At 38.8% G+C, this 19,047-nt stretch overlaps 1 protein-coding gene across 8 annotated transcripts in view; it reads left to right on the top strand.

Annotated features, from left to right (window-relative positions):
• The window catches only part of elavl2 (ELAV like RNA binding protein 2), a 31,176-nt gene extending 12,585 nt beyond the window's left edge, over positions 1 to 18,591 (top strand). For 2 of the 8 annotated variants that reach the window (XM_085760248.1, XM_085760247.1), the window contains exons 2-8: positions 375 to 465; positions 1,660 to 1,903; positions 7,071 to 7,174; positions 10,066 to 10,219; positions 12,253 to 12,478; positions 13,205 to 13,243; positions 15,926 to 18,591. In XM_085760248.1, the coding sequence (XP_085616374.1) occupies positions 394 to 465; positions 1,660 to 1,903; positions 7,071 to 7,174; positions 10,066 to 10,219; positions 12,253 to 12,478; positions 13,205 to 13,243; positions 15,926 to 16,256 (1,170 nt within the window). In that variant the 5' untranslated portion in view covers positions 375 to 393 and the 3' untranslated portion in view covers positions 16,257 to 18,591. The remainder of the gene's footprint in view (positions 1 to 374; positions 466 to 1,659; positions 1,904 to 7,070; positions 7,175 to 10,065; positions 10,220 to 12,252; positions 12,479 to 13,204; positions 13,244 to 15,925) is intronic. The other 6 variants (XM_085760250.1, XM_085760249.1, XM_085760252.1 and 3 more) reach the window with 5 other exon arrangements.
• Positions 18,592 to 19,047: the final 456 nt, after the last annotated feature.

Below are 19,047 nucleotides of genomic sequence, written 5' to 3'. Positions count from 1 at the left end.
ATGTGAGCAATCTGAGCAGATCAATTGATTTGTGCTTTCCAGTTTAAGTGAGCATCTTTGTGCCGCAATCCCATCCATTTTACTAATTGCCATTCCTCATGCTTATTGTCCTTGATGTTGTGGCCAGGTTTCTTTCTTAACTGCACACTCTACACCTCTCGGTTCTGCTGTTTGCTCCTCACTGTAGATGAACTGTGACTAAGTGAGACATTGCCTTTTGCCTTCTCCCTGGTTTAAGCCAATCTGCATGGACAGCTAGTTCAAAAAATATAGCCTCCTTCTCTTCTCCCCAACAATGACATGTGATCACCTCTGACTGTTGCTTTTGTTCTTGTTGATCTAACATGAAGTGCTTTTTGTGTCCACATTTTCAGACGGCAACTCCAAACTAACATGGCAGTCAGACTGTGCGATGTGGCTTCTCTGCTTAGAAGTGGTTCGTGGGCGCCTGAGCCTTGGACTGGGGTCTGTGGCACTTCTTTTTTGAAATCATATGGCCAGATGGCCTGCTTTTAGTCTCAGTGCTCAGGCCATACCAATGACGTTAGCTCTGTCATGTTCAAACCAAATTAATCACGTGTTCAATTTGGAATTCGGGCACTTTTTTTAGGTTTTGTTTATGAAAAGCTACCAAGTTGTTAATGCTTGATTTAATTGGTATGGTCTAAACCTGTGTGCTACTCTGATTTATTTCTCTTATAGAAACACTTTCTCAAATAACAATGTCATGGCCCCTTTGCACAAATTAGTCAAAATGTGATTGTCTAAGAATATTTTGCATCGTTGTGTGTGACACTTATCTGCTTTCTGCACATGGTAAATCTGCTTTCTTCACATGGTGAATCTGTTAACAAAGGATGTCTCTTCATACATTAACTTGCTGCTGGTTGCCTTCACTGATTATTATATTGTTTTAAGGTCTGTCGTCCGATGCTAGCATACTGATGGTTGCATAATTGGTGCTTCTATACGCTTTGCATCTCTAGTTTATTTTGTGGAATGAAATGTTTCACTTTTGTCGACATACTTAACCTTGAAAGATATGTTTTAAGTTGCCACCTCAAATTTTATATTGCTTTCTCAATTGTTGAGCCTCTGACAGATTAATAGGCCATCACATTGCTTTCTTTGTCCCAAGTCTCTTCTGTTTGTCCAGAAACAAAAGCAGCAATCATGAATAGCAGAGAGGAAATTCATTGTACCATCTTGTTTTCTTATTTTCTACTTTTTTTTCCACCTATGTTAGCAATGTAGGATCTAACATTTACATGTAACCAGATGTTTATCCTAAAGCCACACACATACATAAATGAGAAACCATTCTCAACCTGGTCTGAGGTGGACATAGTATTGACTTTTTATAATTGTGATCACCTCCAATGTTACTTCTGCTTTACTACACTAAATTATAGCAAGGCACAATTAAAAAAAAAAAAAAGCATGAAGAATAGTTTTGACAGTTTGTTTTATTAAAACAAGTGCTTCAACTTAAAAGCCGCATCTTCTCTGTTGACAGGAAAGGGAATTTTATTTTGTTCAACCCAAAATCCCCAAGAAAACAATGTTTAAATGTGTGAAGAGCATCCTTTTTTAACTATCTGGAAGTGTTTTGTTAGATTTGCATGGTTTTGATTTGATTTTTTTTTTCTGTTTCTTTAGCAGGTAATTGCTGCCATGGAAACACAGCTGTCCAATGGGCCAACTTGCAACAACACAAGCAACGGTCCTTCAACAATCTCAAACAACTGCTCCTCACCTGTAGAGTCAGGGAGCATAGAGGACAGTAAAACTAACTTGATAGTCAACTATCTGCCTCAGAACATGACCCAAGAAGAGCTGAAGAGTTTGTTTGGGAGCATCGGAGAAATTGAGTCCTGTAAACTTGTTCGAGACAAAATAACAGGTAACCCACCTGATCGCTTTGCTATGGCTGGTTAGTAGCTTTGGCCCAACAGATACTCTGATCTGAATTCGTCTGCAAGTATGTGCATTCATCTTGGCATTTAAGTGGCACACAAATTTTAAAAAATGAGTATGCTAGATATCATACAAGTTAAAAGTAATAAATGCAAAATGATCACCTTGACTTGTATTGAACCCAGATCAGGCATCAGTGGGGCCCTACTAACAGTATTGTCCACATCAAAGGTTTTTTGCATACAGTATGTGATTTTTTTTTTTTCCTCCTCTGATTCTGTGATGTCTTAGCATCATAAATTATGGATTTTTTTTTTGCCCCCCAATAAATGCAGGCACCTTCATTTTGAAAGTCAGCCAATCATTCTGCATCTCAGGGAATATTAGGCACACTCACATAGCAGCCTTTGTAAAAACCTGGCAAGCTGCAACATAAGGACTGATTTTAATTGCTGTATATGCTGATTTAATATGTTGGATGATACTAGTGCTACTAGCAAAATGGCATTTCCTAAAAAACTGTGCTCTAGGGAAATTGAAATAGATACTATGGAACACAAATAGGGTATTTCCTTGGCTCTTTATTAGAGAAATATTAGGGAATACATATTTAATTGTACAATTACATTCCTGTTATCTGGACAGATGGAAGACATGCATATGATCTTGGGTTGTTTTAATGGGAGGAATGCACCTGGCAGAGGCACGCACTGACATGGCCTGTTTGACATCAGCAGGTAGATAGTGCCTGAGGCTGCTGGATTCATACTGCTTGCTGTTTTGGTCAAGGTTACCAAGAACTTTCTCCATCTGTTCCTTATAATGCACTCGATTGGTCAGGCACATGAGGCGCTCTGGCCTTTTTAAGGATGTTTGCACACATCTGTTTCATTTGCATGTGATCCTGGCACATCAGCAGCCCTGGCTGACAACATATTTTTCTGTCGGAAAGAAGCAGGAGGGCACAGGGCTTCTTGAAAATCACTGTTGAACTAAGAGGCTAGAACTCTGATAATTATAGATTATCTTTATTCTGAGACTTCAAGGTTGCCACCTTCATTAAATTAACATGGAAGATGTGCGGCTGCCCACATCTGGCTTTGAAATATTAATACTATTCAATATTTCACGATGGTTATATGTAGCTTGCCAGTATGTTGTTAAAGTCCCCTACAACCACCAACAGCCTGAACTCTAAAATTGTTGTCAACTTTGCTACACATGTTTAGCTAATCTGTTTGTCTCTTTGCTTTAGTCACGCATTTCTATCATAGATGCATTTGTAGTAAATAACTTTAAATAATTAAACAAAGAGAATTAAGTGTGGTGTGGCACTGCATAAGTGCAGCATGAATCAAAGCGTTTATATTTTATGTCACTGGAAACAAATGTCAGCAGGAGGTAGACCACAAGCTAAGAGTGGTGTTTGTAGGTATGGGAGGCATGGTGTAAATACATGTTATGCTTTTGTAGAATTTAGAGTTTTGCAGTGATGGTGAAATTTGTCAAGTATCAAGTCTTGCATGGAGTAAATGCCCTCGTGTAACCATGCATACAACAAATGCATTTGATAATGTGTGAAATGGGTTGAGCTGAATTGACAAGTGATCCTTGTTTAAAATTAGTGCTATGCAGTCTGCTTGGGTGATTGAACATAATGTGTTAATATGCAACATGATATGTTGCATATTTAGAGGAGCAAGTGTGAACATGGCCGAATGGAAGTAGTTTAAGTGCCAGCAGCTACATGAAACGAGTTGTTGAAAAGCAACCTGCCCTTGAGCGAAAAGGACTTGAGGCGTTCCCACTTGCCTTACTTTAAAGTTGGCCACTACAGATGAAAACTGATTTACCAAAATATCTTAACCTTTTTGTGGTTAAGCTAGAAAACATTTTTCCATTGGTCCCCTGATTACTCAAGACTTGAAAATCAGGTTTGATATTTTAGCTGACCTGTACACAAATAAATAAAAACATTTGGTTTCTCTACAATGCCACCTTCCTACTTTATAGACATGGGAAGTTTTAAAAATTAATCAAAAACAGGATAAAGTAAAACAGGAAAGTATATCCAGACTGCTTAACCTTGTAGACTTGCTCTCCCTCAATGTTTATTTAACACCAGGCACTTTTTTATAGAGAACTGTAAGATACTTTTTTTTTTATAGTTTTGATGTTGTGATAAGTAGATGTTTTGAGTCCCTTTTCAAAAAGAGACCAACATAACTGAGTTTTTAAATTCAATGTGTGATAAACCAGATTATATTTTGACAGCATACTGCCACTGAAGTAAATGAAGTGTATGCCTGGAAAAAATATGCGTGGGGAAGCTTTCCAATGAAAATGCATTTCAGTCCAAAACAATAAAGAAAGCCTTCATTTGTAATCACAAGTGAAAAAAACATTTATTTTGGATCATCCAGGCGTATGTTCCAACAGTACAGACCAAATGGCAAACCAGATTTTCATTTGTTTTTCTTGCATTTTTAGTGACCACAGGCTTTTGCTATTTAGTGTCATGCTACACTTTATAAGTGCAATCTAATCTATTTGAGTCTGAATTTACTACTAGTCACATCTGGATATGTATGATTTTTTTTTTTTTATTAGCTGTTTTTATTTAAAAGCAGCAAAAATCATTGTTTGCTTCAAGTATTTTTAGGAAGGCACCTATGCTTCTTTGACATGGAGCTGTCAATGTGAGTTACTTTGCTCCATGCCATAAGCAGCTGTGGCAGCTCATAAGTGGAGCTTGTAAGATTGTATTTGTCTGTCAAGACATATCCTGTTGTTGGAAATCTATGCATATTTATGAAGTATTGTTTTGTTTTAGTTTCTCATGAACACCTTTTTACAAAAAGAAGTCATGTATATAATTAGTTTTCAAGAAGGGACCTGATAAATTAAGTTGGATTAGGGATGGCAGTTGCACAAGGATCTTTAGTGAAACAGTTTGTTGTTCATGGAACATTTCCAAAGGAGCAATAATTTAAAAAAGAGCCTTTTTTTAAATTTCAGAAACATAAATGTATCAGGCTTAAAAGGGTAAGTTCTTGGCTCTCGGGTTGGCAGTAGATGTTGTGTTAAGGACAACACCTAAGTAAGATTGTAAGCTTTGACAAACAAACTGAGGCTGATGTTTGTTTGGCTAAAAGTAAACATGGTCTGTGCCTCTAGTGCTTGAGTGGAAGAATGTGCTTATTACATCATGTGCTAGTATTCAATTTATTTGATGTTGGTCACAATCTCTTTTTTTATCCCAGGTGTGAGTCAGAAAAGGGGAGCGATTTCTGTTGAACTGTAGTTTTTGTTAAGGCTGGGATTTGTACGGTATCCATTTGATTATACAAAATGTAGTTCAGATTGATGATGGCAGCTTTGCCCAGTAACTAACCAGAGTGCTCTTATAAAATAAGTTGTTAAACTAGTATCTTAAAAAAAAAGGAGAAGATGAAAAACCCAACCCTTTTAACCAATAAAAGCTTAAATTGGGGCAGGAAAAACTGACTTAAGATTCAATTGGAAGAAAAAAAAATTGGCTCTTAATGTTATTCAGAGCCTCCAAGTCATTTCTCAGGAATGATGCTCTGATTTCAATTTCTGCACTACATAAAACCCTATCCCCTCCAGACTATGTTGCTTTTGTCTCTCCCTTGGCCCTGTGGCAATGGATTTAAGCCAGCCTACATCTGTGTATTGGTGCTACATCAGATGCTAAGTAATCACCAGAGAGATGCATGCTTCCTCTTTGCTTTAAATGCTCTCGCCTTGGCTGCTGCTGCTGCTACTGCTGCTGCAGCGGCTAATCTTTGTGTCATTTTCCTCCCACTATGGGCAGCACTAGTCTTTTAAAGGAAGCTGGGTGCAGTTGTCTGTTTGAAAGTGCTTCCCTGCATACCGCCTCTACTCCTTAATGACAGCTGAAGTTGTTTGTTGGAGGAACATGCTTAGGGCCTCCCCGTTATATCAGTGGATGTAGCGGGTATTAGACGTTCCATAGGAAGACATCACTATAAGGGCGTAACATGCCCACATGCAGCATGTACAGTGGAACGCAGTGTGGCAGGCGGTTTGCCCTCAGGGTTTAAGTAAAAGTGTCATTTCACCAGCTCATTTCAAAGGCTCAGCATGTTTCTCCTGGCTATAACAGTCCCTGAGATGCAAGGTGAAATAAAGTTTATGAACTTCTCTTGATCACAGATGAACAACCCATGAGAGCAATGACTCACAGTGGGAAGACAGATAATCCAGTATGATGCATATAGGGCTTTCAGATGTACAGTAGAGCCGACCTAATAGCAATGCTGCAAGCAATATTTAGCTGTCTGCCTGTATTTTTCATACCAATATACCAATGTATCCTGATTTAAATCCATAGGTTATTTTTTGAATTGGAGCAGATTTATGTTCCATCAGTATGTGAGGCTTACAATTGTGTATATTTGAGACAACGGTAAAACCAGAAGTAACATGATTTTGAATTTTTTTTTTAAGTATAGCAGGTGCCTCATCCCTAGTGCATACTTGTGCATCTTGCTGAATCTATGCTCTGCTTCAATATGATATTTGGATATATGTGGAAATATTAACATCTAATCTCACATGAAGTTCTCGATAAAATTCAAGTTGCTTATATGCCGTATTAATATGCTGAAACTGCTTGAGCTGGTGAACTTGACCGGCAGTAGAATTGCGGAGAGACCCAGCAGTGTGGGTGGAGGAAATTGAATTGCCTCTGTGCACATAAAGAGTGGGTGTCAATCTATTGTACATTTTAGAGATAAACTGTAGAGAGAGGGGAACACATTGCGCCTCAGCTACTGCACTATGTCAGATGAGTTGGTGTGAGAGCAGAGCAATTGCTTGTCGTTTTTAATTTAAGACATGTTTGTCAAAGAGTTGGTTTGAGAATTACTAAGGTTGTAAGCTAAAGAGGTGCTGGTTGGAAATGGGATTTTGACTTCCTGTGTTCCTCATGCTCTGCAAGATAAGAAATGAAGACTGACTTGTTCATCTGTGTGTCCTTGTATTCCTCAAGCTTCATTTTCGAGTATTATGTAGTAGTGATACATTGTTGGTGTTTGTATTCAGCCGTCACTTTTCACTCTTTATTAAGTGTGACATTGAACATATTCTTGTTCTTGTGTTTTCAGGACAGAGCCTAGGCTATGGATTTGTGAATTACGTGGACCCGAAGGACGCAGAAAAAGCCATCAATACTTTAAATGGCTTGAGACTTCAGACCAAAACCATCAAGGTAAGATATCATCATTCTTTTAAATTGCTAGCAGGCATTGCCATGTACATTATAATCTCCAATAAGCAAGTTAATCAAACAGTCATATTGAACTCACCCAAATCTGTTACCATCCACGACTGTTTGCTAAAAATCCAAGATATGCTGAACATGTTTAGGTCTCTGGGTTGGAGTCGCAGCATAATGAGGCTGGAGAAATGTGGGGTGGAAAGGGAGCCTATTGTTAATCTGGTCACAGGCAGCTTTGCCTGGGCCTCAAGTAGAGCAGAACTGTTTCTATGGTTGCATGTGCTGTAGCACTGCTGTATGCCTTTACAGGGAGGTGGCTGCCATTAGCATTCATCAGGCAATGTAGCACTCAATGTGCTGGTGGAAAAACTCATTTGCTTCATATAGTGCTGCAAGATTTGTGGATGGTGGAGCCAGATTATTAGATGTGATATTATTTCACAGTGGCCATACAAGGAGCTAGCCAGATGCCTTCTCACATTGGACAGAGGGTATTAGAGAAAATGTCTGCAGGCAAAAGCACATTTTGTGATTTGAACATCCTGTTTGAATAGTACCAAAATGTGTATGCTGTATGCTTGATTTTTGTATCTAGCATTTAAATATCATTGTGAAAATGTAGAATATTTTGACAGTGGAAGATGTGCCATATTATGAACCATAACACTTTATTTCTCTGAATCAAACACCAAACAGATCTTTCTCTCCACCTTCTTCACTTCATATATCTAAAAGTAGAACATGGGAACATTTTTTATATATATATTGCACATCCAAAATTCTCTGGCTGCTCTGTCAGAAGTGCAAATAAACCCCAGTTGAGGTAGAGGAATATACTTTGCAAATATTAGCATCAAATGAAGTGTGAAGGTGAGACTGGGAGGGAGGCAGGGATGAGAAGTGGGGGAGTTGCCTGGCTGTGGGCAGAGAGCTTTAGCTATCACGTTCACTTTGTCAGCCTTCCCTCTAGGGCAGAAGCAGGGTGAGTTTTGAGGTAGGGTGACCAAGTGGAGTTTGTATCGATCTGAGAGCATAAAGGAATCCTTTTGAAGGTTTAATTAAAGTGCTTTTTTCATGCAATCCATTGCATAAGATTGCAGTGCGGGGCTTGGTATAAAGCCATTTAACACGTCTGACACTGTAATTAAATAGCCGTGTTGCGATTCAGGTAATTGACAGTCAAGTCAGAAGAATCTGCAGCCACCAGATGGAGGGAGTAGCAAGATGCAGCAGACCCTTGACTCTTGCTGTGTTACTTTCTCTCTCCCTCTCTGATTCTTTCATGTGGGCTGCAGGACCATCGACCCATTTTTACACATTAACCCCTGAATTTAGGTGGACGGGTATCTGCATGGTATTGTATAAATGCCAACTAAACTGAAATTGGGATGTACAGAGAAAATGAATTTATGATTACTCAGGGATGTAATGATGTATTGATCCACAGGACCTGCATGGCTCTCTGCCCCCCTTCTGTGCTCTATGTTTGCTGTGTTTATGCACTGTGTGCTGCGTGTTTGTTTCCCCTGCTGGGGGATCTCAACATACCTTGTCACTTTAAACAGGAATATGTGAGATTAGTTTTAAGAGACAGTCACACTGATATGTCTCGAGCAGTTTGCTAGAAATGTTGAATTTATTTTTAAATGAGAGCTGTCTAGACAGGCCTGATGCTGCATCTATCTATGTCAAGTTTCCAGCTGAGTTGATGGACAGAAAAGTGCCAGTTTGACTTTTTCTGGACAGGCTGATTTGTCACTGTCCGTTTTACTGATAAGAGTCATTCTTAAATTTGCTCCGGGGAAAGAAAAGCAGCCTGATAAACAGACCATGAAGCAGAGACATTATCCAGTACACCACCCTAATGTTGTAGGACGTAAATGATGTCAATCAAAATGGTCAATAGCAACTGTAAAAATGTAAATTTATAAGGGCACAGCTTTGAACCAAATGTTTTTTTTTTTCTGTCGCCATGTTATATTTTTGTCTCACATGCTCCACAACAGCCAATCAACATATCTGTCAATGTTTCACTCTCTGACAGACTACTGTGGTTCCTCCCTTAAGATTAACAGGAGCTCTTTTTAGCAAATTTAACAGCTGTGGAGTGTTTTTGCAGTCTGTGTTTATTAGCCACAAACAGCCAACGACAGCAGGAATGTTTGCTGTAGCAGGCACCGACTGTGTGTGTACGCTACAACGCAGACTGATGTCAACTCCTACCAGAAACTCAGTTTGCTTATTTTCTTGAGACCCTCTCCTCCTGCACATTCATACAGTCTGATAGCTGTGGGCTAAGAACTTATGCTCCCGTCTGCTCAGTTCATGTCACAAATATTTGCTTAATTTAGCCTCAACACACCTTTAGTAGTTCTCCAAGTCATTATACAGGTTTTAAACTGGGGAATCATGTGCCATCAGCAACTATGACTGTTGTATTGCAAATGCCTTCCTTGAATACCTTAGCAATCTTAGAAATACAATTTTCATCAATATATTGAAATGGTATCAGCACTGTTGTGTTGCTGATCTGCCATACTGCACTCAAATGGTATTATCAAGTGTCTCATCAAATTAAAAGAATAGTGCAAATATTGAATCGTAGCAAGCTTTCTTTGTGTGTGGCCAAAGCATCATGTGGTCTGCGATGACCTTATCATATAAAGTATATTTAAAATGAACTGTCAAGTTAATACCAGTTTTCAATCTATGTAATAGAAATTGTATCTGCTCTTTTTCAATTTGAGCAAATGTGCAGAAGTGTGGTGAGTAGCCTCCCTTGACCTCAGAAGATGAGGTAGTTTGCAGGTCTGTTGCTGTGTGTGCTAGAGCTGGTTGCAGTAATAATGTACCAATGGTTATGTTAACTTCTCTGCCTGTAGGTTTCCTATGCGCGTCCAAGTTCTGCCTCCATCAGAGATGCAAATTTGTACGTCAGTGGCTTGCCAAAGACCATGACTCAGAAAGAACTGGAGCAGCTCTTCTCTCAGTATGGACGCATCATTACCTCACGTATTCTGGTGGACCAGGTGACTGGTGAGTAGAACATGACAGCTGTCCCATGGTTTTGCGCCCCCGGCCCCCACACCCTTATTCCTTTTCTACTATGCCACTTTCCTCCCCTTCGTTCCACACTGGCTCCCTAACAAAATGACACAGCAGGGCCTGAGAAATATATCAGAGGTGGTGGTGGTTTGACGTCTCTAAAAAATGCAATTTTCCACTAGAGGTGTTCATAAATATGCATAGATGGATAGAATATGAAATGGGTGTTTAAGTAGCAGGACTCAATGCTTCATAATTTCTTTTTTCCCTCCAATCTCTCTTCTGCCTGCACTTGCCTTCTCCAGCTTTTGCCTTTCTTTCTTTTTTTCCCTCATCCCCAAGTTGTACATGCAATGCCTGCCTGATGGCGAAAAATTAAATGTTTTTAGAGTAGTTATATTCGCAACTGTCATGTGGAGGCAGAACCCACGTATGAAACACTAATAAACATAATCTTTCACTGGGACAGTGTGCTGCTGAAACATATAAAGTTCCTTCAGGCATGCATAATGGGAATAGCTGTCTTTATTTCTCAAACATAAAATCACTTGTATCAGGAGAATTTATTTTCCATTTACATTTGTATGAATGGAGTAATCTGTGGTGAAGCTGTAAGAAAGGGGAAATACAATCACTAAAAAAGAAAGAGAAATTGCAACCTGCTTGTGCACCCAAGCTCATGGACACTAGTTACTTGTATTTTCTTATGCATTTTAATGTTGTGTCTCCCAAGGATAAAACACATAAGATTAAACATTTTGAGAACACAAGTACTGGATTGCATACCAAATGCAAAGGCACAAACATTTAGTTAAAAAAACAAAAAAAACATAACGTTTTTACCTAGAAAGAAAGCAGATGTGAAATTGACAAACATGCAGCAAGTAGAAGTACTACATGCATCACGGGGGACTGGAGTGATGGACCTGTTTTTGATTTGGCAAAGGTACTACTGAAGCTCAAGGCTGTTTGGCAGTCAGCAGGAAGAAACAAGACCAAGAGTGAAAAGACATGTATGGATGTCCCAAGAGGGCAGGAAGAGGTAAAGAAGTTAAAGGAATAATGTTGAACTTGTAACATCTGTGGTTTTTAAAGGGGTTTTAAAAAGTATCCTTGTGGATTTTTTGTTTTTTATTTTTTTATATCCACAAAATAGCTAGCCAACACTGAAAACCAATGTAGTAGCTAGATAACCATGGTAACTTGCTAAGGTTATCTTGTAAATTAATACTGATTAATTTACAATTGATTATCACAAAGATTTCTAGCAGTCATTAATATATTTTGTCTGTATAGGTTGAATGACAGTGATGCATTGAAGGGTTTCTCTTTTTTCCACCTCTTTGTGCCGTCTTGGGACATATGTACATGTCACAATCTTCAGTCTTGGTCTCCCGCTGCTCAGTGTCCAATTATTTGAAGGTTTTATTGCTGCTGTGGCTGCGTCACTTTTTTCACCTCCATTTTCCCCCCTATTGCTACCCATGTTTGGTATTTGCAACTGTCCTTGATTTGGAAAGGGTCATTACTAATGTTAGTAGATCTGCGTTGTGTTTCAGTTATTTGCACTTCTTCTGGGTTGTAGATCACATAATGTCATGGTCACATCAGCATTGGTTGTGAAACCTTCATGTGAAATGGGCTTGGGATTTGAATTATTGACTGGCAAATGCACAAAATGCAAATCTTATGTAAAAACATGTTTAAGTTAATGTAGCTCAATTTCAATGACTAAAAAATAGCTTTTTGCTATACGTTGTGCTTTGCATTGCAGTCCAATGACACACCCTCAGAGCAATGCCCTGCACTTGAGATACCTCACTGTTTACAGAGGGTGTGGGTACAATAAACGTGACTAGATAACATTGTATCACTGTTCAGGGAAATAAATTGATAATCAAATACTTCTGTTGACACAACTGTACCCATTTAAATTTACAGTGTAGATCAATAATGTAATATTTTCATGGCTGTCAATGGAAATTTAGCATGTAACTAATATTATGACTGTATGCTGTGAACAGGTGTTTCCAGAGGGGTTGGCTTTATTCGTTTTGACCGGCGAGTTGAGGCTGAGGAAGCCATTAAGGGTCTGAACTGTCAGAAGCCGCCTGGTGCCACTGAACCTATTACAGTGAAGTTTGCGAACAACCCAAGCCAGAAGACCAGTCAGGCACTGCTGTCCCAGCTGTATCAATCACCCAATCGAAGGTACCCAGGACCCCTCGCACAGCAGGCACAACGCTTCAGGTAAAAGGGGCACACCAAAAAAAAAAAAAAATCTGATTAGAGCCAAACACAGTTAATACTGTAAGTGATGCTGAATCTGTTGACCCTGTGAGGCATTTTGAAATTAGCATTTAAATTGTCTCACAGCAGTATTATGAAAATATTCTGTGTTGGAGCTCATCAATACTCTGAATGGAATAATTCATCCCCATATTCACATTTTCAACTTTGCTGTGTTCCTCCTGTTGCAGATGTAGGCCTACGACACAATTGGGCTGGAGCACATTTTGACACATATGGAAATGAGATGAGCAATACTCTGGTGGATAATTCAGTAGATGGCCTCAAAGTTTTTAGACAGTTACCCTGGTTAGTTGCCACAAATGTGGAAATGAATCCATAAATGAATTTGCTCCTCAATCCACTGATTGACCTCAGTGGTTCAGTATGAAAAAAAAACTATTTGTGGAAATTGAATTTTCACATCATATCCTGTGAAAGCTGCAATATTTGCAGCCTATCTCATGCTTCCTATGTGAACTGAATGGCTCCTCTTGGTTGTGTTGTGTAGGTTGAATATTGATACACAAGTTCCGTTAACATGTTAATAAGGACACAAGTCTTGGGATTACTTTAATTATGGCAACAGGATTATTGCTCATCTCTGTCATCCTGTCAAAATGCATCATCACCATCATAAACAACTATCTTTATTTTGACATTAATTTAATGTTTGTTTTTATTTAGGCTGGACAATCTGCTGAACATGGCCTATGGAGTCAAAAGGTAAATTGATTTTCTTTTTTAGATTTTATAGGCTGCTTTAATTGATCCTGGGGGAAATTCAGACTTAAAGTCCCACTCCCGCGACCCTTTTCGGCCATTTTAAAACCAGCTCATTAGCCATGCACATTAGCAATGCACCTCTGGGGGGTGGGCGGAGACTGCGCTGCTCTGCACCCGCCCAGCCACCTCCTCGCACCCCACACCCCCGCTTGCTGACAGCTGGACATTGTACAATTACAGATTCAGCGCGTTTAACGTAAAACTCCACACTGGGATTCGATCCCAGACTGGTGCATAGTCCTTGCTCACAGTGCAAGCTGCTCTACCAGGTGAGCTATACCTATTATACCTTCACAGCTACACCGAGCTGTGAAGGCTTTCACCTCTGAGCCAGATGCAGAGCGGGGCGGGAGCTTGTAGCACTAGTGCCCTCCCCTGGAGCTGTGACACCCTCAACTCCAGTCATCCTGAAACTGCCAGTTTGAGTCTGCCATTGGTTCACAGCAGTTTGAAGGCAGAAAAACTCTGAAATGCAATTTTGCACTTCCTTCTCTGCTGATAAGTGCTCTAACACAAGAAAAATGCCACAGGAACATGTGAAAAGCTCAAAAAACACGATTTTCACGGGAGTGGGTCTTTAACACCAGGGAGCTGATGGGATATATATATATTTTTTTATGTTTGTTTGTTTTGTTTTTCCTTCATGAGCTCTTGGTAATTTTGCGTAGGTAGTGAACACTGCATAGGATAATTCAATATCAGGTTGTTGAGCAAAAAACTGCTTTTGTGTGTATGCATTGGTGCTAATATACATTATTCAGCTGTTGTGTTTGAAATGGGCTGTTTGTGTCTTAACAGCAAGTGATCGTGTAACTATTTAGTGTAAATGCACGATGCAGAACTAAGACCTGTATGTTGGATGCGGGGAGGAGAGGGCCAGTGCCAACAGGCAATGGAGGGTGTCACTACCTGCTCTTCTGACCTGGGGCTAACACTAATTTGTGCCATGAATACATTCTACTAGTAAACATACATTTAATATAGTGTAAATCATTTAAGACTTGTTTATCAGAGTTTTATCTAAAGTTGTACCTTTTTTTTTTTTTTTTTGGTACAAAAAAGGTACATGGGCACATTTATGCTGTCCTCAGCCTGTCCTTAGGACAACATGACACATCAGGCTCCAGTGCCATTCAAAGCCAGGACCTGCTGGATATAAGGTGCCATTGGATTGGCAACTGAAACGTGAAATTAAATCACTCATGCACAGAATTTTAGAAAAAGTGTCTGGGCTGTATGACCAGCCACAAATTGTAAAATATATATTTTGTTTTCAAATGTTTCTTTTGATAGCATGGACACAAACTTACAAAAGCAGAATAAGATAATGATGATTTAAAAAAAAACACACATGGCATATTACAGTACCTTTTTTATGAGAGGGGGGAAAAGGAAACTAAATGCACAGCATACAGTACCATTAGTATAAGCAAGGTAATTATCATACTGACACTCCATAGGCTGCAGTTGTGTATTTGAAGAGGGCACCTTGATGGTTCTCCATTACTGTACGCATATTGGGCAGACTGTACAACATGTACAGTTGAAGTTAAACGTAACCATGTGTAGTTTCTAGCAGGGGAAACTTAATTTATTTAGTGCCCCTCTCTAACGTTAGGTTAGTGACAGTGATGCAGCAAAGTGCTTTAATCCCAACATAATGTCACAACATGTCTAGATTAAAGTGTTGTCTACGCTGCTTGTCTACATAACAAAGGACAGAGTTTTACAATCTCTTTCTTGCTATTGCACAAAATTGCATACTTGTATTTTGAGCTACATACCCTTACCTTGATCTATTATGGACAGCCCTGTCCTGTTTAAACTTGGTTGCGTCAGACGTCTTTCAGGATTCGCCAGGATACCAGTTTGTCTAAGTTCAGTTTTATAAGAATGCCTTCCTTGGGTATGATTGAAGTCCAGTCCCCTGAAAGCTCAAAGGCCCATCACCAGCGACAATAGACTTGTGATTTCTTTTCTGCACTGCTCGTTGGCTGACGTCTTGGTTGCCAAATCTCTCTCCGGGTCCTTGATGCTGGGAGCACACCTGTCATGGTGGATGTTCCCTGAGAGGCCAACTGGAGCAGCTAATCTTACATGACACCTGCTGCAATAATTCATAGGCTTTCTATGCACTTAGAATTTTGTTTTTTCAAACTGCAAAATCACATTTACCAAAGGCCGGGAGTTTGTATGCTTCTTTATTCCAACTCTGGCACAAATTCCTACTTGGATATGGTGTTTATTTACCATTTTAATTTTCCAGTTTTTGGTTTCCATTTAATTACTCTGTACGCTCATGGTCTGCTTAAAAAGCTGCTCAATGACAACTCAGCCTTCTTTTTTTTTCGATGTGGCTGATTTGAAAACTTATTTCCCAGCTGAGGGGGGAAAAAAAGAAAGAGTATCTTGTTCATCTAATGATTTATGTAGAAGTGTTAACACTGTGACTGAGAGCATTGTAAACATGGCACAGGATGAAGTGTGGCTAGCACTGATCCCTAAAAAGACTTGTCAGATTGTGTTAGGCTTGTTGGCACCATCTCTTGTCTTATAAAAAGGCCAGTTTTACCCTCATTGCGGCTCTTGCCTTGAACTATGTTACTTTTTGTATTTTTACAGCAGGTTCTCCCCCATGGCCATAGACGGGGTGACCAGCTTGGCTGGCATCAACATCCCGGGGCACGCAGGGACTGGCTGGTGTATCTTCGTCTACAACCTGGCTCCAGATGCAGATGAAAGCATCCTTTGGCAGATGTTTGGGCCGTTTGGTGCCGTCACAAACGTCAAAGTTATTCGCGACTTCAACACAAACAAGTGCAAAGGATTTGGTTTTGTCACCATGACTAACTACGACGAGGCAGCCGTGGCCATCGCCAGCTTGAATGGATACCGCCTTGGGGACAGAGTGCTGCAAGTCTCGTTCAAAACCAACAAAACACACAAAGCCTAATACCCACTGAGATTGTTTCTAGAAAACTCAGCAGAAAATGGAAACAGAAAATGGAAGCGTATCGACCGTAACTTTCTACATTAGTAAAAACAGCTTTGTAAATCAGTGTTACGAAGAAAAACAATATTTAGCGTCCAACAATGTGATTTTTCTTTTTTTTTTCATTGCTACGCTTTGAATCTTCTCAATATACTTTAAAACCGGAAAAAAAAATCCTGCAGGTTTTACTGCCTGTGATGTTGAATTCTCTTGCTGTCTTTACAGATGGACCATCTAAAACGTTACTATAGGTTTTGTCATTTTGTTGCACATCTGCTTTGAAACAGTAAGTCTTGTAAGGTTATGTGTAGTGATTTTCTTTGTATTTTTGTGTCCTGATTTGCCTTAGGTGCGTTTATGCCTTCAGTGGTTAGCAAGTACTTACTTTGATCTCTTTGCGGTTTTGTTGATTTTGCAAGTGTTCTGTTTATTGTAATATGAGTTGGTTATTGGTTGGCTGCATAATGTTGCTTATTGTAAACTTAACGGATAAAAGACAAAAAAAAAATTCTTAAAGCAGTACCTTGCCAAAGAGCTAAGAACCTCTTTGATGTGGGTTTAAAAAGCATCTATTTTTATAAAAAGAAAAATTTGGAGAAACTTTTTACTGGACCTGGAACTAAATATTTTGACTTGGATACTTTGAGAAATATCTTCATATGACACCTTGTGAGCTTTTGAACTTTACAAGAAAGTTTGCAGTGGTTGAAATTTCTGGAGAGATTTATGATGTAAAAGATACCTTTTGAGATCTTTGTATTATCTTTAGATTATAGAATCAATGGCAGTGCTGGTTTCATTTGTAAAATCATCTGTGGGTCCCCCTGTCATCCTGGTTGTTATGACTAGCAACTCGCTTTCCGATTCGATTTGGAAAACGGACAAAAATACAAAGGTTTATTCGCAAAAAGTGCATGCAAAATTATAAAGTGGAGATATCTCTTAAAAGGTAAATGGGGGGATAAAAATCAGTTCTTCCTAAAGGATTCCCTTCAGACGGAGCTCATGGTGTTCTGTGATGTACCTACGATATATCATTAGACTGATTTTGTCTTAATATCAACCAATAAGGGTTTTTACATACTTTGTATGAAAGAATGAGGACAAGCCAGTGAAGGCAGCAGCTTAAGAAAACCTAGTCTGAAGAATAGAACGGATTACTCCTGAGCTTTGAGCTATGTAAATAAGTCCTTTTTTATGTTGAGTATTTGGCAGACTTCTTTTGGTTCTAGTTTGGACTTCATTGGAAAGTGTGATATTATATATATCGTTTTCCTTTTACTTTTATGGAGTATGTACGGTATTTTCATTTTGGGTATTTACCTTTTTTTAATTTCAGTTTCCCTTGAGTTGAAAAACTTGATTTGTTGTCCTATGGACTAGCATTACAGTGCATCAAATTTGTTGGTTGTTTGGTCTGTAGATAGTCTTGCTTCGTAAAAAAAAAAAAAAAAGGTATTAAGAAACTATAGACATTTGTTTTTGTTTTTTATATATAAACATTATAGATATATATTTATGTGGTAAAGAATGGATATAAACCACAGTTTTGAACTATTTGATTTTTGTTTGTTTTTTTCATACTCATATATATATATACGTAATGCATATAACCTGTCTTTAAAATCGTAAAAAGGTGTATATTGCTTTATTCACTTCAGGGGAAGGTCAGTGAAGCAGTTCCATTAACAATAGCTAAATTGGTCGCAGGAGTTTGTCGAACAACATCTAATTCATCTTGAACAAACAAATGGAGGCTGCGGAGCCTTAGATGCACTGAATACTGCACCTGCATCCTGCTTGGTATTTAAACCAATTACTAGTCATGCTTCCCCTTAAATGAGCAGTGTGCTATGCATTATATAATTATCTTTGCGACTGCTTTTTCTTGTTTATCTATTCCTTCTTTGTGTTACTTGTAAAAGTTAAACTTTAAGTCTAGATGAGTTGTGATACTTGCTGCTGTGGGGTAGAGACAACATTTTTCATGCCTGACCTGTCATTGTTAAAAAAAAACTTTTTTCTTTTTTGTAACTTCTTCATGATGATTTGGTCTTGACAAATTGTGCTGGTGGTCCGACATGAAAAAATGTTCCCTCCCACCCCTCTTATCTCAATTCTTAATATGAGAATGATTATTTATTTGAAGTTGTATAGTCTGACTTGGTTCACAGCATTTTTGGAATAGAATATCTTTTGTTGAGTATTTAAAAGGATGTACATGTTCTTTACTTTGTGTTTGGATACTTTGGATTTTTTCCATGTTCGGTACATCAATAAATAAGTTGAAGGGCAATGCAGCTTCGTGAATGGATCCTATCATTCCTTTTTTCTTTTTTGCTAACATGTGGTTGGCAGGTTTAGCATGTAAAGTTGCCAGTAATTCACATTCATGAAAGAGGAAAACTTTGAAAACTCAATTCCTATGTTTTAGTTGAAGGTAGAATTGCACTCATTTTACTAAACTCATCTGATTAGCTTTAGCTATTACTCCTTTCACAGATGGTCAATATTTCTTTTGGGAAATTTATTTATTTTTTGTTTTTTTTATTTCAGAGCCTTTGAGGAGATGCCTTTTTATTTCCGTATGGTAAATATGAAACTACAGGCTGAATAGCTCACCATAGAAACAGGAAGTGGAGAGAAGCAGGACTGAAGCAGGCAAGCTGTCTCCCACCATTTTACAGTCTTTATGCTAAGCTAACTGTCTGCTGGCTGTAATGTCACATCTATCGTATAAACAAAATGGATT

The sequence above is a fragment of the Trachurus japonicus genome, chromosome 18 (genome assembly GCF_045865225.1).
Source record: "Trachurus japonicus isolate A0001 chromosome 18, Traja_1.0".
In the NCBI taxonomy this organism is placed as follows: Eukaryota; Metazoa; Chordata; class Actinopteri; order Carangiformes; family Carangidae; genus Trachurus; species Trachurus japonicus.
The sequence above is the reverse complement of the archived record's forward strand: the minus strand, read 5'-3'. Positions and strand labels throughout refer to the sequence as shown.